Source organism: Trichosurus vulpecula, chromosome 7 (assembly GCF_011100635.1).
Source record: "Trichosurus vulpecula isolate mTriVul1 chromosome 7, mTriVul1.pri, whole genome shotgun sequence".
Lineage (NCBI taxonomy): Eukaryota > Metazoa > Chordata > Mammalia > Diprotodontia > Phalangeridae > Trichosurus > Trichosurus vulpecula.
The window spans coordinates 9,473,291-9,496,480 of NC_050579.1; the positions used below are offsets into that span (position 1 = coordinate 9,473,291).

The following is a 23,190-nucleotide window of genomic DNA, read 5'->3' on the forward strand; positions in this document are numbered from 1 at the left end:
CCCCTTAAAGGATTGCCTGATTTCACAAAATGAAGCCAGAGGAAACTCGATAGCACAACAGCCCCAGGTTAGGGTGGAAAAAGCGAGCCTGTGTGAATGGCCCAGAGGTCTGAGTGGAGAAGGCCAGCAACAATGGGTGGGGGAAAGATCCGGGAATTCTACTGCACGGATCAGAGGAAGACCTCAGAGGGCTGGCTAAGTGTTTGAATGGGCTTCCTCGGTAACTTTACACGGCATCCTCTGCCAAGAAAGCTTTTATCTCAATTGAACCGCTCTTGTTTCTAGTTCATCTCTTTGCCCTGATGTTCCAGTTATTTAAAGCCAAGTTCTTATTGCAACCCCCAATGCCATCCTATGAAAAATGCAGAAAACAGGAGGCCCTCTCAGGGCTATGAGCACAACACAGTCACCTGCCCAGCCGGGGCTCCTGCCCTCCCCCCACTTCCCATTCAGGGAGCTTTAAAAAGACCATAAGAGATGAGGCTGGAGGAATGAATAGTGCTTTTATTTGATGAGAGTACAGAGTCCATTGTCATCCCATCCATGACTTTCCAAGGCCTGCCTCCCGTTACAAAATTCAACAAATCAGAGAACACGCCTGTTTCTGTTTTCCAATCAGTCCTTCCTTGCATCTGCGACTTTGCAAAATGGCCCCACTTGGAATCCAGGGTTTGATGATGCCAGAAGAGAATCTGACGTTTGACTGAGAGCACGTGATCATCGAGGGCTGATGAAGACTGACCAGGCCCAGGTGTTCAGGGCCATGTACCCCTTCACTCAAGTTTGCCACAGTGGGGGGACCACAGGAGGAGCATCTCTCGACTTGCCTCAACTTACCCAACCACGTAACCAAGACCACAAAGGACAATTCCATAAAAATAAAGAAGGTCCCAGAGTTGGTACCCAAACCTAACCTCTGAGGAGAAAAGGAAGTGCATCCATCTGCCAGGCAGCAAACTCCTGAAGCATGAAGAGTTACTGGGGAGCTCAGTAACAAGCCTGTAGCCAGTGGGAGAGGGGTGGTCATCTGCTCCAAAGTTAGGCCAAGCAGGGGCATTAATCATTGTCTAATCTGGGGAGATGATGTTCAGGTTTTGATGAAGTGAAGACCCCTTAAGTAAATTGTAAGCAAGTTGGGGGTTGCTTTCATTGGTTGTTTTTTGTTTGTTTTTGCTTTTTTATTAAGAGCAAGACCAGCTATTTATGGAAGGTCAAAGCTAGAAGGACAAAAGAAGTCACTTCATTCTACAGCCCAGGGAAGAGACTTGCCCAAAGTCACACAGCAAATTATGAGAAGAGAGAAGAGCAGAACTTGGGTCTTCTGATCTGTGATCTGGGGTATTTTCCACTGTGCTAATATGCTGCCCACCTTCCCCCTCATCACAGCTGTTCTCACCACCAAAAGAAATACTGAGAAATGTCAGGAGTCAAGTGACTCATCCAAAAGCAATGGTTGTTGAATGAATGAATGACCAAGGAAATGAATGTGGGTTTGGGAATTCTTTTACAACTTTGCTAGATTAAAGTTCATCCTTCCAGCACTTTGGGAGCTCATAAGGCACATTAATGTTTGACCTGCTTTGGTTCTGCTTTTGGTTTGTATTACTCAGTTGGTTCCTAATGACTTATTATGGGAAAATCCATGTGGTCATTCAACATCCAACAAGCATTGATTAAGCACTTGCTGTGTGTGTGGTACCATGCTCTGAGCTGAAGTGATGCAGCCTGGCCCTCCAGGAGCTCACATTCCCCGTGGAAAGGGGATGGCAAATATCCCCATACTTGTCCTGCTTTACACAGCTGTGTGTTGATATTAACCAACTATTTTGGTTTCCCTTTCTGGCTATTGCAAGCAAATTTGAGGACAGGGAAAACCACTTGGCCAACCGGAGGCAACACTATATTCTAAAATAAAGCTGGAGACTTAGGGGGAGCTGTGGAAACCTCAAGGGAACTTGGTGGTCTTCAGGGATACGCCCCCAGTGTTAGAGCCATCCGGTCCCCCATGCCTGGTAGAAGGCTCAACCATCTCGAATCAAACATCTTGCCTTTCCTTAGCACTCGCAAAAGGAAGCAAGACCTTTCCTGCAGGATGCGATTGGCCATTGGGTGTGGACCTGATGGGGCAGTGGGGGGCTCTCGCTTCTCTCTGGGGAGGGATTACAAAGAAAGGCTGCAGGGAGAGTGAAGAGGAGGCCCTTTGAGATGGTCAGGGCAGAAACTCTCCTGTCTCTCTTCACGAAGCGCATCAAACTTCCTACTAAGCAAGCTACCTGGGGGCTGACCAGCAGAGGTCCTATCAGACCACAAGCTCTGCTTTGCTTAAAATTCCAATGGGGTCTTTGCTTGATTTTCATGACAGATGGAACTTCTTGGGGGTTTCACTCGTGTTCAAAAAACTCATGGCACGCAGAGGTGATCACGGCGATAAAGGCCACAAATTCCTGGAAGTCACACTCAGAATCTCCATCGGCGTCCAGGGTCTCCATGACTTTGTCCACTGTCTCCTGCTCCTTGATCTCCTGAGGGAAACAAGGTGGGGCCCCAAGTGAGCAAAGCAGAAGTCAGCCCTGACCACCCAGCCCATACAGTAGGGGGCTACTGGGGTCAGAGGCCCCCAGATTAGAACCCCAGCTCAGCTGCCTTAGACCACCAATCTGTGGGCCTCGATCTCTTCGTCTGTAAAATGGAAGAGTGGGATTAGATACCCTCAGAGGTCCCTTTCAGCTTTAGATCAATGACCCTAAAGCTCTTAGCTTCTCGATGCCTTGGTTTCCTCGTTTGTAAAACGAGTGGGTCAGAACAAGTGGCCCCAGAAGCCCTTTTCAGCTCCACACCCATGATCCCCTCACCAGTCATGGGACCCTCACCGTGGGTGCAGATGTCAACCTATCTACAGCTTCTCGTCATGCAGGATTCCAGGCTGTGAGCCCCTGTACATTCTCCTGCCTAACATGTGGAGGTTTTCCCGAGTTCTGTTTTTTCTTAATGCATTTTGTGAGTCTCAGGCCTCCCTATCCTTCTATCTTCTCTCCCTCTTGTCCTATCACTCCCCCATCTTCTCATCCAGGCACAAGCAAGGCTCCAAGACTTAGTGACTAGATCCAGGAAGCCCCGACTTCAAGCCCCCTGGACTGTCAGGCCCATCTGCCCCAGCCCCAGGAAGGGCCCCTCCCCTCAGCCATGGGTCTGTGAAGGGCCAGGCCCACCCTTGAACCTGTGGCCAGAGGAGAAAGGCCATTTGTTCCCTCCTGAGCTGGCTATGCCTCATCAGCATCTGAGGACAGCTTGAATCTCCAGAGATAATTACACCCTCGCAGGATGGCAGCAGAAAACAGGCCTGAAAGGCTTAAGGGGGTGGGGGGCTGGGGCAGCAGCCATTAAACGGGAGGAAACACAGTCAAACAACTTCACAAGGCCACCATCCACCACACATTCCCTCACCTACAACAGACAGCTCCAGGGCTCTCACAGTTTTGTTTTGATTTGTCTCTGGATTTTCTTTGGAGAGCTGTCTTCTTGGTGGCAGAGTGCTGGGCTTAGTGTGAGAAAGATCTGGGTTTGATTGCCTCCAACACAAGCTAGCTGTGTGACCTTGGGAGAGCAGTCACCTCCAGACCCTCAGCTTCCTCATCAGGAAAATGGAACCGAGAATAGACCCTGGGGTAAAGTGCTTGGCAAGACATGAATACAATGTCAGGCATTCCCCAAAAGCTCCGGGAACGCTAGTGCTCACCATCACCATCCACAACCTTCCTAGTCCACCATGTTCCCCTGAAGTGCCGAGGGAATAAAGTCTGGGCTGTCCAGCCCAGCGGGTCTGGGGTCTAAGAAGTCCCAGAGAACCAGGGAGATGACACTCACCCCTAAGAAGTGGGAGAGTTCATTGTTGATGAGCTCTTTCAGTTCTGACTTCTTCAGCTTGTGCTTGTCACCCTCTTTCCCGGAATACTGGTGGAAGGTCTCAATGATGGCCATCATGGCCTTCTCTAGGTCCGACATGGTGAAGATCAGATCCTCCTGGACACAGTGGGAGGAGAAAGCATATTGTTTCTTTGGGCATCCTAGACATCCTTTCTGATCTCTCCTCACATTTCTAATTACTGGGGGTGATCGTGACAATGATGATCCTGACACCGATAATGATCACAAGAATGATGACCCCCGCAGGCAGCTTTCCCATCAGTAACCTCATCAGTCCCTCTCATGGGGTCAGAGAATTACTGACCTAGAGGTCATCCAGGATAAACTAGCAGATCACAGAGGCCCAGACCCTCTAGGACTCAGCTCCTCTGGCCCCAAACCTTTCCCTTATCCCCCAAGGAGGTTACAAATAGGAGAAAGGGAACTCAAACCCAGGTCCTGGAGCTCCACCAGCATCCAGGTAATAACCAATCCTTCAAGAAAAGGAAAAAATGCCCCAGGGCAAAAGGAAGGCCAGGAAATCCAAGTTCTTGCCAGTGTGTTCTAAAGAGAGTAGCTGTTTCTCCTAGTTAAAACTGTGTTTCCTTTATAACAACATTAAATTACTCTTCAGATTTAGAATTGATGGGAGTGGAAAACTATCCCAAGTGTCCCCTTGGAAACAGACCCTGGCACCATTCTGGGCTCTCTCTGGAGAGAATCCTAGGGAAGAGGTTCAGATGAGCCACAGCTACTACCTGACTTGGCTCCTGCCCAGCCTCCTACAAGCCTGAACCCAGGTCCTGGCTGACCCCCTGACAGTGAGGTGCCCTGCCAGGCTGCTCTGACCTGTAGGCGCCTCACAAAGGGTCACGTACCTTTTTTTACAGGGGAGGGGATGGAGTGGAGGCAGAGACCTGGGAAGAGAGCTCTAGGAAGAGAGAGAGAGTCAGTCGCCTTTCACCTAGGGAACAGGGAGGAATCAAGGAGGGCTTCCTGGAGGAGGCAGCACCTGACCTAAAAGTAGAAAGTGTCAGCTTTCCCTTGTGGGAAAAGCCAGAGACTGGCCCACGCTCCACAAAGGGGAAGGGGCTGCCTCCACCCCTCTTGAGTCCTTTCCTCTCCTGGGTCTCAGTTTCCTCATCTGTAAGAGGAGGGAGCTGGACTTGGTGGCCCCAGCTCCATGGCCCTAAGAACTGGACAAACCAACCATGAGGAGCAGAGAGTTCCTGCTCAGGCCGGTCCCTCGTGGGGTCGTTACCCTTCAGAAGGAGCTAGCAGACCCGGGGATGGGGCTGGGACGGGGCAGGGTCAGGGGGCCGAGGAGAGCGCCCGCCCAGCTCCGTGTGGGCGTGTCCTGGACACCACTCGGTCTAGCTGGGGCCTCAGTCACATGGCTCCAGGAGCTCATTCCCACCAAGGTCTAACTAGATCCCTCCTACCGTTTTGCAGTGGATACCCCCCTGCCCCCCCCCCGCCCCCCACCAAGCCATCCCCTTGTGACAAAGAACAAAAGAGGAAGGAAAGCCATTCAGGGAAATGAGCCACCACCAACTGAGCCTGACTGACTGTATGAAATATTCCACACCCACAGTCCCCCACCTCTGCTAGAGCGGACTATCCCTCCAAGATTCGTGCAAGTGGCTGCAAAAACTGACTGGTCACTGTTGGAGGACTGTGTGCAGCTCGTTGCCCTGGGAATTATGGGGAAAGATCCCGATTCCTGGTCAGTGGGTCAGTGGGTGCTGCCTAGTGAACAGCCTCCATCTATGGGAACAGAATGACAGGGCTGCTTCAAGGACTTCAAAGCCAGGGACGTCCCGCTTCAGGCCCAGGTAGGCTGGCCACTGGACGCCCCACCCCCACGTGGCCCCTGGATCAGGGCTGCTGCCCAACCCTGAATCCACCAAGGAGCCAGCCCTATCCTGGTCCCAAGGAACTTGGGTTCTGCAAATCTTAGGAGAGAGACAGTGAGGCCTAGTGGATAGAGCCCTGGACTGCCGTGGGGCTAGAAAAGCCTGGATTCAAATCCTGCCTCGCTCGGACACTTCTTAGCTGTGTGATACTTGGAGAATCACTGAGGCCACTGTGGCAGCTATGGCTCAAAGGCAGTAACAGCTGTAAAGCACCTTGCAGACCTTGGGGCCTTATAGATGTCAGCTGTGCTTGTTCTTAAAACAGGCCGCCCAATGCACAATGTCATGTTACAGAGATGACCCAGGCAAGGCTCCGCTCACCACCTATTCAGGAAAGCCTTAAGCCAATTCTCGGTCTGGTACGGATTTCCATAGTCAGTCCTTAGATGCTTATCAGCAGTGTGAATCCCAGGCAAGCCCCTGGCTTCCTCTGGTCCTTCATTTCCTCAACTGTAAGAGGAAGTAGTTGGACTCGATGACCCCTTAGGGCCCATCCAGATCTAGAGCTAAGCCCACCAACCTGATTTAGCCCATGTTTCTCTCTCATTTGGGAGTAGCATGCTAAAACCCACAGGGAAACAGTCCTTTGTGCCAAATGTATCAGATAAGTCAAGCCTGAGAGGTTCAGCCCAGCTCTGCCCTGCCCAGTCCTGCCCAACTGTGCCCTGCCCTGCCCAGCTCTGCCCAGCCCAGCCCTGCCCTGCCCAGCCCTGTCCAACTGTGCCCTGCCCTGCCCTGCCCAGCCCAGTCCTGCCCTGCCCAGCCCAGTTCTGCCTTGCCCTGTCCAGCTCTGCCCTGCCCAGCCCAGTCCTGCCCAGCTCTGCCCAGCCCAGTCCTGCCCTGCCTGGCCCAGTTCTGCCCAGTCCTGCCCAACTCTGCCCTGCCCAGGCCAGCCCTGCCCAGTCCTCCCCTCCCCTGACCAATCTCTCCACACTTCTCTCTATCAAATCCTCCATACTGGTTGAATTGGGGAATCTCTTCACCAAGCATGAAAATTAGAATTTTTTTTAAATCTATTTTTTTTTTGGTCTCTCCTTTCTTCCTGGGAATGTTGGATATAATCTTTTCTTACCTCTCTTGAAGACAGAGCCTACTCTGACCTGTCGAACAGATGAGAAGAAGGGAGGGCAGCAGGAGAGCTCCCCAGGAAATAAGCTGGAATCCCCACAGGGATGGCAAGGAAACAGGGGGAGAGGCCCCAAGGCCAGGGATTATGTTCTCCAAACCAAGCATCGTGGCTACTTTCTCCAGCTGTCCAGAGGCTTCTGGGCAGCGTCCAGGGGAGGAGATGCATGCCTGGCACCTAGTAAGGGCTCAGTAAACACTTTGATTGATGTCAATGTCATCCTAAATGAGGGACAATGGAGGCAGCCGCCAGTGGTTCCCCCGCTAGCTTCCTGGATGAGGCCGGTGACCAGAGAAAAGGGAATTAGAAACTGTCCCTTGATCACGAGCCAAAACAGTCTGGAGGATGGGGGGATGGGGTGCCATAGGGGGTGGCGTAGCTAGACCGGATGGCCTCTACCGTCCCTCCCACCCCAGATCTGGGGCCCAAAGACAAAGAACTTCTCTGGGAGTCCCAGCTATTTCCAAGGCCCCTTCTGTATCTCAGATCCCAGGAGTGCTAAGTTCCCTTTGGGCATGGGAGTGAGAAAAGGAAGAAAAGGCTCATGGAACATTTCACAGGAAAGGCAGGGGCTTTGTCCCTGAGCCAGGATCCAAAGCACAATCAAAGCCACCTCTGGGAAACCTGGGCAAACTCTCTGGCCCTGGCGTCCCCCGGGGGAGACCCAGCCCAGAGGCCCCTGACGCTGGGCACTCACCGTGTCTCTTAGAGCCAAGCCCACCTTCACCCTCAACAAGAAAACAAGCACAATTATCGGACCTGGTGGCCGCAAGCTAGAAAGCCCGGCAGCTCCCAGCAGAGGCAGCAGCCAGGGCTCCTTCTTCCCCAAGAACCTCTGCTGGCCCGCAGAGCCCCACTCACCTTCCTGCTGCTGCCTAGGGTTTTCTCTCACTTTTTTCCTTGTGCTGGAGAAAGGCACCAGACACTGGCTTCTTATTCCTTTCCTAGGGGTGGAGAAGGTCTATTGACACCAGTGCAGCCCTGCTGCAGACGGGAACCAACCAATGAGGGCCAGCAGAGGAGGCCCGGGGTAGGAGGGAGCCAGCTGGTTCTTGGACGGCACTGAGGGCAGCGAGAGGCCTGGCACACAAGAGAGCATTGACAAAGCAGGGAAACCACATGGGCCTGCTGTGGGGGCTATTAACTGATACACTGGCCTGAGAAGGAAAGAAAAGAGGGCCTGTTATCTAGAAATGTGGAGGTCAGCTTTTTGTGACATTGTGTATTTCTTATGAGAATTTAAAAACAGGCCTCCTGGGGCTGAAGGAGAAAAGAGAAGGAGGAGGAGAAAAAGAAGGAGAAAGAGAGAGGAGCAGAGAAAAAAGGAAGGGAGAAAGGAGGGAGGAAAGAAGGAAGAAAGGGAAGGAAGGAGGAGAGAGAAAGAGAGAAGAAAGAGAGAAAAAAGAGGGGAAGACAGAAAAAAGGAAGGAAGGATAGAAGGAAGGGAGGGAAGGAGGAAGGAAGGGAGGGAGGGAAGGAAGGGAGGGAGGAAAAGAAGGAGAAGAGAGAAAGAGGAAAGAGATAAAAAAGAGAGGAAGACAGAGAAAAGGAAATGAGGAAGGTGAGAGGGAGGGAGGAAGGAAGGGAAGGAGAGAGGAGGGAGGATGGGAGGAGGGAGGAGAGAAAGAAGAAAAAGATAAAAAAGAAAGGAAGACAGAGAAAAAAGGAAGGGAGGGAGGGGAAAGAAGGAGGGAGGGAAGGAAGGGAAGAAGGGAGGGAGGGAGGAAGGAAGGAAGGAAGGAAGGAAAGAAGGAAGCAAGGAAGGAAGGGAGGGAGGGAGAAAGGGATGGAGAGAGGAGGGAGGATGGGAGGAGGGAGGAGAGAGAAAAGAAAAAGATAAAAAGGAAAGGAAGACAAAGAAAAAAGGAAGCGAGGGAGGGAGGAGAGAGAGGAAGGGAGGGAGGAAGGAGGGAAGGAAGGAGGGAAGGAAGGAAGGGAAGGAAGGGAAGGAGGGAAGGAAGGAGGAGAGAGAAAGAGAGAGGAAAGAGATAAAAAAGAGAAGAAGACAGAAAAAAGGAAGGGAAGAGAGAGGGAGGGAGGAGGGAAGGGAAGGAGAGAGGAGGGAGGATGGGAGGAGGGAGGAGAGAGAGAGAAGAAAAAGATAAAAAGGAAAGGAAGACAAAGAAAAAAGGAAGCGAGGGAGGGAGGAGAGAGAGGAAGGGAGGGAGGAAGGAGGGAAGGAAGGAAGGAAGGAAGGGAAGGAGGGAAGGAAGGAGGAGAGAGAAAGAGAGAGGAAAGAGATAAAAAAGAGAGGAAGACAGAAAAAAGGAAGGGAGGGAGGAAGGAAGGGAAGGAGAGAAGAGGGAGGATGGGAGAAGGGAGGAGAGAGAAAGAGAGAAGAAAAAGATAAAAAAGAAAGGAAGATAGAGAAAAAAGGAAGGAAGGGAGAGAGGGAGGAGGGGAGGAGAGAGGAAGGGAGGGAAGAGGGAAGGAAGTAAAGAAGGGAAGGAAGGAAGGAGAGAGGGAGGGAAGAAGAGAGGGAGGGAAAGAAGAAAGGGGAGGAAAAAGAGAAACAGACACAGACATAGAGACAGACAGACAGACAGACCTGAAGGGAGAGACATAGTCAGAAAGATAGAGATTGAAAGAAGGTGAGGAAGAATGAGAAAACAGACAGCTACAAAGGGAGATCCCAGTCCCTACTCAATCAGTGACTTTGGACAAGCAGAAACATTTCGTCTGACTTCCTATGGAAAAGGCTCAGGGTCACCCTCTCCCCTGCTTCCCTCCTTGCCCATCGCCTGCCAAATGACCAGGGCTGCTGACACCCCAAAGGGCTTCACAATGTGTTTGATTCTCTCTGGGCATTAGTATTCAGCATGGACCTGTTCTAGATCTGAGCCCAGACCTGCCTGCATTGGGAAGCTGTTTAAGGCCAGTGCTCAAAAAAGTAAATGACTTATGGGATGTAAGGAATCAAACACCATATAGAATCTAGATAATGTCATCTAACCACAAAGCAAATCAATGGGAAAACAGGAAGGCCCTGGGAGGCCATGGGAGGAGCACCAGGCTTGGAGTCTGAGGTCCTGGGTTTAAATCTTGGCTCTTCTATCATCACATGGGTGACCTTTGGCCCAGTCTTCAACTTCTCTGGGCCTCAGTTTCTCCTTCTGGTAAATGAGAAAGTAGCTTCCAAGGTCCCCTCCAGCTCTAAGCCCACCATCCTAGGAAATCTTCTCCTATCAGTTGCCTTCCTGGCCAATTTCCTGCGGTTGGAGGGTTAAGTATTCCCCCGACAAATAGGAGGTTTGGATTGGCTTCTGGGAAGGACACCTCAAAAAAGCAGACTTTGGCTTAGCTGAGGTTTGTTGGCCAGAGGAAATCTAGCTGATACAAGTTGTCTGGGAGCATCCCCTGTGCCCCCCCCACCCCCACCGTGGTCAGCTGAGCCCACATCCCATGAAGACAGCTCTGACAAGGCCCCAAACCCTCCCCTCACTCTTAGCTTGGGCAGAGCCAGGAGGTGAGTGTTAGAAGATGATCAAGGGGGGGCTGCTTTCATTTCTAATCCTCCTACCATCAATAAGAGAGCTTAGCACTGGTTGCCTCCAGGCCCATGCTGATTACCGACTGACTCCAGAGCCACAGCTAGAAGTTGGGGCGCCTCCGAGTGCACGTCATCATCCGGTTAGGCGGCAGCTGGACCTGAGCTAGCCTCAGCCTCAGACACACACTAGCTGTGCGACCCTAGCCTAGTCACGCAACCTCTGCCTGCCTCAGCTTTGTCAATTGTAAGATGGAGATCGTAGCAGCGCCTCCGTCCCATGTTGTTACGAGGATTGAGATCACATTTCCAGTGTTCTCCAAATCTTAAAATGCTGTATAAATGTTGGTTATTAATTTCAGAGATAATTACGGCAGATTCATTTAAATCAGAAGGGAGACATCAGTGCATTGCCCCTCGAGGGAAGAGATCTTGGCCACTAGCATTGCAGTGTCCAGGCCCGGAGTTTGTGAGGCCGCTGCTGGGGCAGAGGAGAGGTGAGGAGCTGAACCAAGGGAGGGCGTGGCAATCGAATGGCTTCCTGGTTTAATTATTCTTGCATTTTATACTGCTTAAGGAGTTTGGGTATTGTTACAGTACAGAGGTAACCCATGGAAGACTTGCTCAAGCTTTCAAAATGATTATCTTACATTATTTTGCACCCTTCAAATGTCAGCTCCCTGAGATGCAAATCCGATCATCCCAGCCTAGTTGTGTTAGCTAGCTTTAAATTCACAGGCTTGATCTATCTCTCTTATTCATGAGCACCAAGAGCCTATAATGAGTCCAGCCCTGTACTAACTAGACCTTATGGGGGATGTGGAAGAAATACGAGGCATGAGCCCCAGTCTAAGATCGCGCAAGTTTGAGGTGCCTTTGCCAGTTAGGCCGAATGGGGCTCCGTACATCAACAGCTCAAACATTCTGTTGGTGGAGAAAGCTCTGCAGCAAAGTCAACCTTCATTTAGAAGGGTGAATTGCACATGATTTGGGCAGGAAGCACCTGAGCCCAGTGCCTGCAATAAGGGACCATGTTAAACACAACCACCAAGAAATGGTTGATTCCATTCTCTCATCTCTGAGGAGAAAGAGGCTTTGTTGCATCGCAAGCCATTAAGTTCTGGACACAAGCCTATCTCCGACTTACATCCTCCTTTAGCTCCAAAGCCTTCTGGTTGGCCCTAGCCTTCAAAGCCCAAGTGATTGCTGCTGACCTGGAAATCTTCCTGGAGATGGACATTCTACAAGTTCTTTGGTCTCAAAAGATGCTAACCCAGCAATTTAGGCTTGGTTTCCATAATGGCTTTCCAATGAGATATATCTTGGGAGAAAACACTCATCAAATGAGTATCGGCAAGGATGGGTTTCTAAGCGACAGGTTCTAATGAGGAGACAGCTCTCAATAAGACCCCAGGGAGAGCAGGACTGGGAACCAGAGATCCTATCAGGATGACATCATGCTGCATTTGACCTTACTGGCTCAAAGACCTCTCCAAGCCAGAAGGCTCTTTGGAAGAAGCACAGAAGAAAGTGGGAAGGGCACCTTTAGTGGCTGAATGGAGTAGAATCTGGCGCCTGCCTCTCCGGCATCATTCCGCTCTGCTCCTCTTCCCACACTCCATGGTCCAGCTGCAGCATCATTCCATGCTGCTCCTCTTCCTGCACTCCATGATCCAGCCATGACAACCTTCCAGCTATCCTCCCTCCTACCACCTCCTAGAACCCTTAACATCCCATGGGACACACTCAAGCTCCACTTTCTACAGGAAGCCATTCCTGGTGCTCCCAACTGCCCTAATGAGCTTATATTGAGCAGCATGGCGTTCTCCGCTTTCATCCTCTTAATACTTATTCTGCACCTATGTAAACGTTCTTCTTGTGCCCATTAGAACCTAATGCTTTGAGCTTATGTGCCTTGTAAAAATTGTTCTTTATCGTGTTTGCCTCCCTGGGTCCTGGCACACAGTAGGCACTTAATAAATGCACGCTGATTGTGTCACCTGCCTTTCACCAGGATGCCAACAAAGACAGCTACCCATTAAAGCTGCTGCTCAGACAGGCCTCAAAAGTGAGGTCATCAGGCCCCTGTCCATGAGCTTCAGCGGCACCTGAGATGTGAAGGACCCCTGGCTCGCTAGTCTACTGAGAGAGCACATCCCAATCCCATCACCACACCTCTTGCCCCAAAAAGAGCAGGGCCAAGAAATCCTCTGTGGTCCCAAGTTTATCCTCTGGGCACGTCTTAAGCTGCCCAGTCTAACCTCTTCTACCCACCACTGCCCTTTCCTCTTTTCTTCTGCAGGGAAGGTCTGCCTTTTGGCCCACCTCCCTCACCCTGTGCACAGAGAGCATTGTACCAAGAGCATCAAGGCCCACGTCTCTCCAGGATATCCATGACAACCAACCTTTATGGTTGGCAAACCACTTTTGCTCCCTCTCCCACCCCCTTTGCTCCCTCCCCTACCCCCATGCCACATAGTCATTTAAAAGAGTTGAGCTCAACTATCCACATCAGAAACCCCAGATGGCTCAAAATGTCCATTGTCAGACATGATATCCACAAGGCTGCGAGTGAGGCCATGAGCTAATCTGCCAACAATCATGGTCATGTCCAGCACTTGAGGGACTCTTGAGGCTACTTGCAAGGCCCGAAATACCATAAGAGTGCAGAGGCAGCTAAGTGGCCTGACCATCCCCATCACAGTCTCAAGAAGAACAAGCCTTTCTATGGAGCATCGTCGAGACGCTCTCTCATTGAACTGGGAGGTAGGGGCTGTCATTGGCCACACTTCACAGATGAAGAAAATGAGACTGAAAGGGACAAGATGGAGGCAGGATTGAACTGAGGGCCTTCTGCCTCCAACAGTCCCGTGCTCTGGACTGAGTGCAGACCTCAAGTTGAGAAAACCTGTGCCCTAACCCTGACTGATCCTTCATGACTGTGTGATGGCAGGCAAATCACTTAACCTTGCTCATCTCAGTGTCTCCTCTATAAAATGGGGAGAATAGTGGCGCCTATCTCCTAGGTTGGCGTGGGGGTCAAAGGAGATTTTTCCAAACTTAAAATGCTGTAGAAATGTTGGACATCATTATTGAAGCAGGTGAAAGGTGAAATGACTGAAAAAAGCAGTCGATTTATTAAGCAGCGTGTGCCAACTTCATCACAAATCAAGACCAGCTGTCTTCCTTAGCTTTGGCACTGGACCCTGAATACAGGGGGAGAGAGATTCTCTACACTATAAACAGTTAATGAACTAAGCCAATTAATTATAAAAGAAACAATAAACCAGGATACAAAATTAGGTCATCTGACTTCTAGTTGGAGGAAAGATCGGGGACTTTCTCAGTTGGGAAGGAGAGAGTGAATAGGTACAATTCCTTGATTCAGAAAAAGATGTCCCACTCTCCCCAAGCATCTACATACTACAAAGGAACACAGAAACAACAACTGATTGACCAGTATGGGGCCTGTTTTCAGATAAGACACATGGGTTGCTTGAAATGTACAATTGTGAGAAAACTCCTTGCATCAATCTTTGGACCTGACTGCGTTTCTGGTTGGCATAAATAAGGTCTTTGGGCAGGGGTCTCTAAGAAGCAGGTAGGGGGGTCCTGCTTCCCAGCCATTCAGGGCTAGATTCAAACAATGCAACGAAGTCCTCTCCCAATTTCCACCATGGAATAAAGTTTTCTCACAAGGCAGAAATTGGACTAGACCCATAGCTGAACAGAAAAGGAACTGAGCTAGCCCCAGAATTGAGTCACAAGATGGAGTCAGTGGGGTTCACTCATTTCCCACAATTCACCACTTGTTGCTCCAACCCCCTCAATTGAAAACATTCCACAGTCTCTTTGGAATATGATGGTGCATTCAGTTCTGGCCCCTTCACATTCAGTCCAGCTCAAGTGGAAAAACCCAAAGCAAAGGAACAAAAATAGCAAAAAGTCTGGGAAAACAAATTGCAAAAGAGACTTCATGTTGTTGGCCAGTGGCAGGCCTGAAACCAGCAAACCACAGGGACTTATGCCAGTAGGGAAAGGTGTGTACTGCATGAGTGTCTTCTCTTCTGAGAGGGAGAAAAAGATGGAAGGGCAGGGGAAGGAGGAAAGGAGGGAGGGAAGGAAGGAAGGAGGGGGAGAAAAAGAGAGGAGAAATCCTAAAAGAAACACTGAGACTGAGATAGAGTGCAATCAAGATCAAGGCAGAAGGAGAAAGAGTTTTGTCCTTGGAACTGGGGAGATCTTGTCATCTTCTGAGCTAAAGTAGTGTTCACTGGGTTCCATTCCTGAGCTTTAAAAAAAATTCTCTTCGAATTAAATCTATTCTTTCTCAAGAATCACCAGTTCAAAAAAAAAGAATCACCAGTTAAGAGAGATAAAAAGGATTTCTTATTCAATCTTTTTTTCAATGTTATTTACTATCCTAGTACTTGCAACATGGATGGAAATGACTCCATGCCTATTTTTCATTTTTGCTATATTTTGTTATTTCAAGATCGTCATGTCCCCATGTAGGTAGATTTCCTTTCATATCTCTATTAGGGCATGCGTATGTTATGTGTCCATGTTACTTATACCTTATTATGATTTTTAAAGTCCCCTCCCTTTTTTTATGGCCAATGTACAGTATTTCCGCCATGTGTAACCATTTGAGGCAGGGCAGTGTCATGGAAAGCCTCCCAGATGCAGAGTCAGAACTACCAAGGTTCAAATCTTTGCTCTGTTCCTCACTACCTATGAAGCCTTAGGGAATCACTTCAACCCTCTGGGCCTCAGCTTTCTCATTCATAAAATGGAGGATGTGGTGGACCAGACAGCCTCTAAGGTCCCTTCCAGCTCTTTCTCTATGAGAGAATGAGTCCCATGAGGCCAAGTGGCAGGGGGTGAGGAGCCCCAGATCTGGAGTCAGGTTTCTGACTTTGCTTCTTAGCACCTCCCACTGTGTGGCAGCAACTTCCCCTCTCCTGGCCCAAGACAAAAAGCCTGGAGTAGGTGGCCTCAAGGCCCTCTCCAGATCAAAATCTATGCTCCTCTCACCTTTCAAATCACAATCTGTTTTTTAATGCAGGACAACCTATATCTGCATGTTTTTTCCAGCTTCAGTAAAACTTTAGAATGACTTCTAAGCCCTACTTCAATTTAATAGTTTATTCAATAAACATTTTTAAGTGCCTATGTTGTCCAAGCCACTATGCTAGGCACTACAGATACAAAGACTCAAAACAAATAGTCTGTGCCCTCAAGGTATTTGCCTCCTACTAGTAGGGAGAGCTGATATGCACATTAAGAGGTGTATACAAAATAATAAAAAACAATTTCAAGAGGGAGTATTAGGGAGAGCCACCACCTCATTTTAGTAACAGATTATTAATTCATATGAGACAAGTTTTAGGAGTTCATTGTCCTTATGTATAGCCTAGATGAGGTGGTCACTCCTTTCTTTAACTGCTACTGGCTCATTTCCTCTTTAATTCTCTATCTAGGTTCTAAGGCAATAAAGGGTCATGTTCTGGTATTTCCCAATAAATTAATAGAAATACATTACCTCTATCATCAATTAGCTCTGAGCCCTCACCTCCAATTTTTTTCACTAAACCAGACAAATCTGTTTTCATAAGATTTTACTTATTCTTCTTCCAATATAAAACTCCCTAGCATCCTAGATATAGACATTAATGCTACTGGTTACACAATTTTTTAACAATGTGAAAAACAAAACAAAGACATATTTAAACATTTCAAGAATGAATCACATTGAAAAAGATCACAGCCAGTGTCACTTCTAACCATTGACTGCAACTACTGTAACTTCTCCTCAAGTCTAGAAACAGTCCCACCACTCAGCTTTCTCAAGGCAGCGGTCAAAGTCTCCCAAGAATTATCTTCAAGACATCTTCTCAATAGGATAATAGCTAAGCATAGTTAGGAAAGAAATTCCTCTAGTCCTTTCTCTCTGCCTTCAAATGATCACTCTCCAGTAATAACAATTTGTCTAAAATCAGACTTCATTACAACCTGGAAAGACTTATATGAACTGATGCTGAGTGAGGGGAGCAGAACCAGGAGATCATTATACACGATTACATTACACATGGTATCTGTAAGGACTAACTTTGATAGACCTGACTTCTCTCATCAATACAAGGTTCAAAGACAGCTCCAAAAGACTCATGATGGAAAAAGCTATGCACTTCCAGAGAAAGAATTACAAAGTCTGAATGAAGATTGAGGCAAACTATTTACTCTCTTTTTTTTCCTTCTTTTTTGGTTTCATTTCTCCTTTCTCATGATTCATTCCATTGGTTGTAATTCTTCTTTACAACTGGACTATTATGTAAATAAGTTCAATGTGAAGGTAAATGTAGAACCTACATTGGTTTAGATGCTGTCTTGGGTGGGGATGGGGAGGAGAGGGAGAGAGAGAAAATTTGGAATCCAAAAACTTGTGGAACTGAATGTTGTAAACTAAAAATAAAAAATAAATTTATTTTAAAAAAACTTTCTAAAATGATAGTTAATCTTCTTAGGAAGGAAGTTCTCTTAATCCTTTATCTTCCCCTCACACAGTCTCTCTCTCTCTCTCTCTCTGTCTCTTAATATGTCAGTTAACTTGCCTCTTTCTCAAGATTCTATTGCCTCTTAAAGATGTTAGTGTCCATAGTCTCCATGAGAAAGGCTTTCAAGTTGGGGTTATACATACATTCAAGAGTCTAGCACAGAAAAAAAGCCACAGAGTCTAGGAGTTGAAAGGACCTCTGAGGCCACCAAATCTAACCATACTGAATAATAAAGGCAATTCACCTCTACAAAATCTTTGATACAAATGATTGTCCCAGTTTTGCTTCAAGACTTCCTGTGAAGGAAACCCCATTACCTTCCAAAACATTGCATTCTGCTTTGGGGGAGCTCCAGTTGTTGGGAAGGGTTTTGTTGTTTCTTCCACATAGCAAACTGTATCCAAATGAATAAATCAAAGATGACCTTTGTTCAATACAGAGCCTGGTGCAGGTGCCATCCTAGGAAAAGGTTCCTTTAATATTTAAGGTTAGGTTGTTCACAACCACTAATTAGTAACACTGTCAGAACCACATCTCAGATCCTTTCAGTAAGTTTTTCTGTAAGTTCTCTGTGATTCTTGACAGAGCACCAAAGCTGAGTCGGCTGTCTCCAAAATATGTGCATATCATTGGTTACAAGGGGAACTAGACAATAAGAAAAGCATAGGAGGGTTAACCTTGACCCCAAAGGGACATCAGAGTCCCTTTGAATCTAATCCCTCTCTGAGGCCCAGGGAGGTGAAGTGACTTCCCAGAGGTCACTCAGATGCAAAGTACCTAAGCCTTGATGGGTGAGTCTGTTATGTAATTTTCTTTCATGGAGAGCATAGTGCTGCTAATTGCAAAGATTGAAATGCTGTAGTAGGTGAAAAGGATAGCTTTGTTCGATAGGAAAGGAGCTCAGTTCTCCCTACAAAAATGTAAGGGATGAAGAAAAAAAAGTTATGGCATAACTAAGACTGGTGAGGCTCCAATTAGGTTTCAGGTTCCCTTAGTCTTGTCTGTCTTGGAAGACGCAGCCACCAACTGGTATCATTTTTAGGAAAAGTATCCTTTCTTTTCGATCAAAGAATCTTGGAGTTGTGTAAACTTGCTCTTCACAGTAAATGGGTCTATCACTGACAATCAAAGAATGCTGTTTTTCTTTTTTTTTTTTAGCATAGGAGATCTACTTATGATTCAGATATTCAGGGTCTAAACAAATAGAGAATAGAGTCATTGTCCAAGTGTTTCTCATGTCACAGTATGAGGTCTAATTCAGAGGAGTTTAATCCCCGGAGGCCCAGATATTTGGCAGATTGGGTGGGCAATAGCTGTACTTCATGGATATCATCTTTTATTGTTTTGCATAACATCAAATTCCATGAATTTATTTGACTTCTAAAGAACCATTCTCAGGACGCAGGCTGTCTCCCCAAGCCCTTTGGCTGTTCTAGAGCCGATCCAAAATTCCAAGGCAGAGCTGTGTGCAATTTCAACTCAATTCCCCCAGCTCTCCCTTAGAGTGAGCACAGCTTGCACATTATATCAAAGCAAAAATTGGAACGGACCGCTGTACTGCCAGGCAACGGAGAAGGTATCTGGCCGTAGAAGCTAGTGTTTGCTTTGGACCCCATGGCAACCCTAGTCAGCTAGTACAGAATAACAAGGGCTTTTTTTTTCTTCTCCTTACTTTCTTTCAATTGTGAAAAGGGAATTGGAGGTTGATAAATACAGAGCACACTCCAAACAAAGATGGTTTTCATCGCATTCAGAGCTAGTGAGCTTTTGGTGCCTAGCAAAACTGTGTCACTGAAATGAGACAGGAAGCGTCTGAGTCAGGCCTGATGAATGCTGGTGAGAATGAAAACCTTGGTTCTACCCCTTCTTAGAATAGCAGCATAAATATGTTTCCATTATTCTTTATATGATTTTGTGTATCTTGGACAAAAGTAGTAATAAAACTCTATTTGCCTATTTAACCGACCATATTTGCTTACTTAACTCTATTAATCAACAGTAAAAATGTGTCATTTAAACATCAAAACATAGAAGAATGGGATGGGAGGGGGTATGCAGGCTTTTTTCTTTCTTTTTGAAGCTCTAGCAAAATTCCCCATCCCCTGCACACACACCCAAAAGTCATCCTGTGATGCCACCTCACATGGTAGGGCTGACCTTGGGCTCTTGTAGCCTAAGCCAATGGGGCACATGTTCTAGCTGGTCCTACTAAGATCCAAAGGTTTGGGGTGTGGACCTAGGATTTAACTGCTCGGTCTATAACCCAAGTGCCAGCCATGTAAGCTTGAGTCTCACCACCAGATGGGCTGGGCAGGGGGAAGATTTTTCAACCATAGTAACTCTCAAAGGTCACCTACAAAGAAACAGAGGAGCTACAAGCTGCCACCAAGGATGGGGGACCCATGCCACCAAAATGATGGATCCTTGTAACACTGAAGCATCAGTGAGGAGGAGTCTAGGCTGTCATTTAGAGCAGCAGAGGGTGCACCCAATACTAATGACACTCCTGAAATACTGAAGTATGTCAACACTGTATTATTTAAGACATAAATGGGCAACGAATCCCATGCAATATTTTGCAAACATTAGCAGGATTATTGGGGGAGAAACTAAGCAAAAGACAGAATGGCTAAGATTAGGTGAGAAATGGGTCCCAAAGAAGGGATAAGAAGATGCTTCTTCCCACTTATTTACAGAGGTAAGGAGCCACAGGTGTGGAATACTGCATACATCAGACTTTTTAAATGTGTTGTTTAGTCTTGTGGATTTATTTCCTTCTTTTTTTCTTCTTTATCATAAGGGAGAGCAGGGCTGAGTAAAGAGATACAATGGGAAATGTTAGGCGATGCAAAAACAGAATATATCAATAAAAATTTAGGCAAGAAATAAAAACTTTTCCACATCGTTAAAATGTCTTTGTAGAATTGAAACCCCACAAACCACAATGACTTACGGAAAAATTAATACATGTCAAAGGTACAAATAATAAACAGAATTTTGGAGCTGAACACATGCAAATTTGTTTTTTCTAACAATATCTATGTGATGTTGGAATAACAAGGAAGTCAGTTTTTTAAAAGGCTTTTTATTCTTAAATCAGGATTATTTCAACATACTGAAACTAAAATAAAGGGAAGGAGGTATTATGGGTAATTGTTAGACTAACTGGAATGAAATTTCTACAGGTATTCCCTAATGATTATCTTGGTGTCTAACCAATGATAGGGATATCCTCTTAAGTTTCACACACAAAAAGTCATATGAAAGTTTGCAAAAAAAAAAAACTAAACTAAAAATGGCATCCAGGCTCAACTGACATGTACGTACCACCAAGAAGCATCTTTGCTCAAGAACACAGAGCACAGAGCGACAGACTGTTCAGGAACATGAGGAATTTGGTCATCACCTAGTGAAGCTCTGGGATCAAAACTTCAAAAGCAAAAACCCAATTGATGCTAACATTGCTACTAAGTTTCACTGAAAAACAAAGTAAATGATACAAAAAAACAGATGTTTAAAAATATACTGCCAAAGGCATCAGAAAGCCAACCATCCTAGGGTCAGGTGACCTGAGATCTACCAGGTGCATCCAGACAAAACCCAGGACACAAGGCAGCCTAACACCTACTGCTCCTCTTCTCATCTGGTCTAGATTTTCTACCTGTGCATGTGCGTGTCAGGTACCGCCCTTTTCACATGTGAACAGTTTTGTGGCCAAAGAGGCTAGGCGAGGAAAATCATTTGTGGAAAGAAAACCGGTTTTCTTAAGACAGATTGAAAGAAAAATTCTCTCTCAAATAAAATGCTTGAGACACTCAGGCTATTCTGAGTGAGTTGGCCTGCTCCTCACAGCATGAAAGCAGTCTTAGCCAACTTGTTTGAAGGCAGAGCAGTCGCTGAAATGGCGGTGCCCAAAGAGCCCGGCGGGCTGCCCCCCATTTGATGGGGCTGCCTCTCCAGTTTTGAAGGCTGTAACTGTAATGGCTAAATCGAACACCTCTTTGGGGACTAGGAGCAGATTACACAAAGATGGCTGGGTCCATGGGGTACAGGGAAGTGGAGGTCTTGGATTTCACTCCCTCGGGTAAAGACTGAGTCACTCACCAGGCTCAGGTGTAAGGCAGGAAGATACAAAATGCTGCAGGAGGAGCTATAAAAGAGCGGGCAGGAGAGGGAGCTGAGCCCAGAGTCACAAGAAGCCGGGGACAGAGCCAGAGAACGTCTGCGGCTGAGACAGCCACCTCTCCAGCTGCTTGTCTGGGATTTGCTTATTGGAAGAGAGGCCTGGCTTTGCTGATGGGCTGGAGCTGAAAGCTCGCTGTCCGGGAGCCAGATCCCGCTGCCCTTTGGAGCTGTCTCTCTGCTGCCATCTACTGCTGAGAGGGGGAAAAGGGTCAGGCTTGTGCTCTATTGGCCGGCCATCTCTGTCCTGAGGGAGGGGATGACATGACTTGTGACTGATTTTGATTTGAGTGAGGGAGGGCTGTGCAAAGTCACCAGCCTCGCTCTCTCCTCTGGAGCCATCTGGGTCCAGGGGCCAGATATCAATCAAGATGAGAGGCAATAGCCCTGATGCATGGGGAGACCCTGGCCCTTTCAGGCTAAGGTCTTTTCAAGTTCTCACCTTGAGTGAGGTAATGCCCATTCAGCGAATAGGCCTCTTCAAGAAGTGAGTCAAGGGAGGGCCCCTTTAATTAAAAAAAAAAAAATCAAACTGGGAGGGGAAGACCCTCAAGGTTGCTGGCCAAAAGAGAAACAGTTCCTACTGACATTCCCTCTGAGCCAGGAGGGCCCAAAAACCACCATTAGGTGGTGCTTGGGCAGGGAGCTATTGTTGAGGAACTGAAGGGAGGCGAGGTTTTGCATCAGCGAGAAGCCGGCCATTTGCAGGTCCACGGAGGATGGCAGTTGTTTGCCTTACGGGAACCGCCTGTCACCAAAAGAGCACACTTCCCCCCTCGGCATCCTATGAAGGGTTGCTCAGAGCAAAACAGGGTTTGCAGAGATGCTGGATGGTTCTGTCATGTCCTTCTCCAACTCATTTTACAGATGAGGAAACTGAGGCAAACAGGTGATTTGCCCAGGGTCACCCAGCTAGGAGGTGTCTGAGTCCAGATTTGAGCTGAGGCAGATGAGTCTTCCTGACTCTGTGCCCAGCCCTCTGCGCACTGTGGTGCTGCCTGGTATTAAATGAGGAACATCCTTAAGGTTCAATTGCATCTATTACCTAGTTTTAAACAATGCTTGTCTAACCTTTCAAAGGAAAGGCTCTCTTTGGTGACTCAGGTCCCGTACCAGCGCATTTGAAAATCCACCAGATAGGGCAACAGCAAACCAGGTGGAGGGTGTGTTTAATCCGAAAACAGACTTAATGGTGCAATGAGAAGAAAGAGCAGGTTTGTTTCTGCAGAACATCCGAGATGCTTTGGGATGGCTTGTGATGCTCATGCCCAGTGGTCACGGAATCCAAACAGCCCGACTTCTGTGCTAAATAAAAGCGAGCAGCTATCTGTAACCTCTTGGCCACGTGACTAGAGGGGGACAGAGGGAGCTACTCTGCGACACTGCAGAATGCACACGTATCCTCTCACTGAGAAGCAGTTTACCTTTGAATGCGGAATTCTTGATGATGGTTGAAATATCGCAAGAACATTGTGCTTTGGCAGAAAGTGTCAGAACATCCAAATCATGATGTGCCTGATTGTGGCCGTGTCAAATCGCCGCAGACACAAACCTTCAACGTATGTGCAGGTAGTAGAGGAAAAACCTACTTGTAACCTAACTATGGAGCTCAGTGCTTAAAGCACTACGAGAGATTCCCTAAGGAAAAGTCCTTGGATTATCTCCATGAATGACGACGAACCCAATGAGTCAGAGAACCACTGAACAGGAACCTCGGCTAGAACCTTACCTCTGCCAATTTGTGAAGAGCAGACAAAAGCTGGGGAAGCAAAGAAAGAACCCAGCGCTCCCATCCCGAGTGAAAGGTGAGGAAACTGAGGCAGCCTCCACTCCCAGGAAAGCAGCAGGGAGAGGAGCCGCGCCCCGTCAACTCCACCCGCACGCACGCGCAAATCTCCGAGGAGGCGGAGCCACCACCTCCAGAGACCCGGAAGTAGTGGGAGGATCTGCGCAAGCGCCTTAAGACTTACGTCACTGGATGATTCCTAGGCTCTGGGGGAAATAGGGAGGGTGGGGCGG

At 47.7% G+C, this 23,190-nt stretch overlaps 1 protein-coding gene across 3 annotated transcripts; it reads right to left on the bottom strand.

Annotated features, from left to right (window-relative positions):
* Window positions 1-484: 484 nt before the first annotated feature.
* On the bottom strand, window positions 485-23,036 carry S100B (S100 calcium binding protein B). Of its 3 annotated transcripts, none has more exons than XM_036768623.1 (3): window positions 22,901-23,036; window positions 3,865-4,020; window positions 485-2,522 (listed from the first exon to the last, which is right to left on the bottom strand). In XM_036768623.1, the coding sequence occupies exons 2-3, from the start codon at window positions 4,000-4,002 to the stop codon at window positions 2,382-2,384; spliced, it is 279 nt and encodes a 92-aa protein (XP_036624518.1). In that variant the 5' UTR covers window positions 4,003-4,020; window positions 22,901-23,036; the 3' UTR covers window positions 485-2,381. The 3 variants fall into 3 exon arrangements, with proteins under 3 accessions (XP_036624518.1, XP_036624517.1, XP_036624519.1); XM_036768622.1 differs by lacking the exon at window positions 22,901-23,036 and adding an exon at window positions 7,807-8,009; XM_036768624.1 differs by lacking the exon at window positions 22,901-23,036 and adding an exon at window positions 6,892-7,146.
* Window positions 23,037-23,190: the final 154 nt, after the last annotated feature.

Coding starts and splice junctions, on each gene's coding strand:
- S100B (XM_036768623.1), bottom strand. CDS start 4,002: ATGTCGGACCTAGAGAAGGCCATGATGGCCATCATTGAGACCTTCCAC. Junction 2,523..3,864: donor AACTCTCCCACTTCTTAGGG/GTGAGTGTCATC, acceptor TGTTTCCCTCAG/GAGATCAAGGAGCAGGAGAC.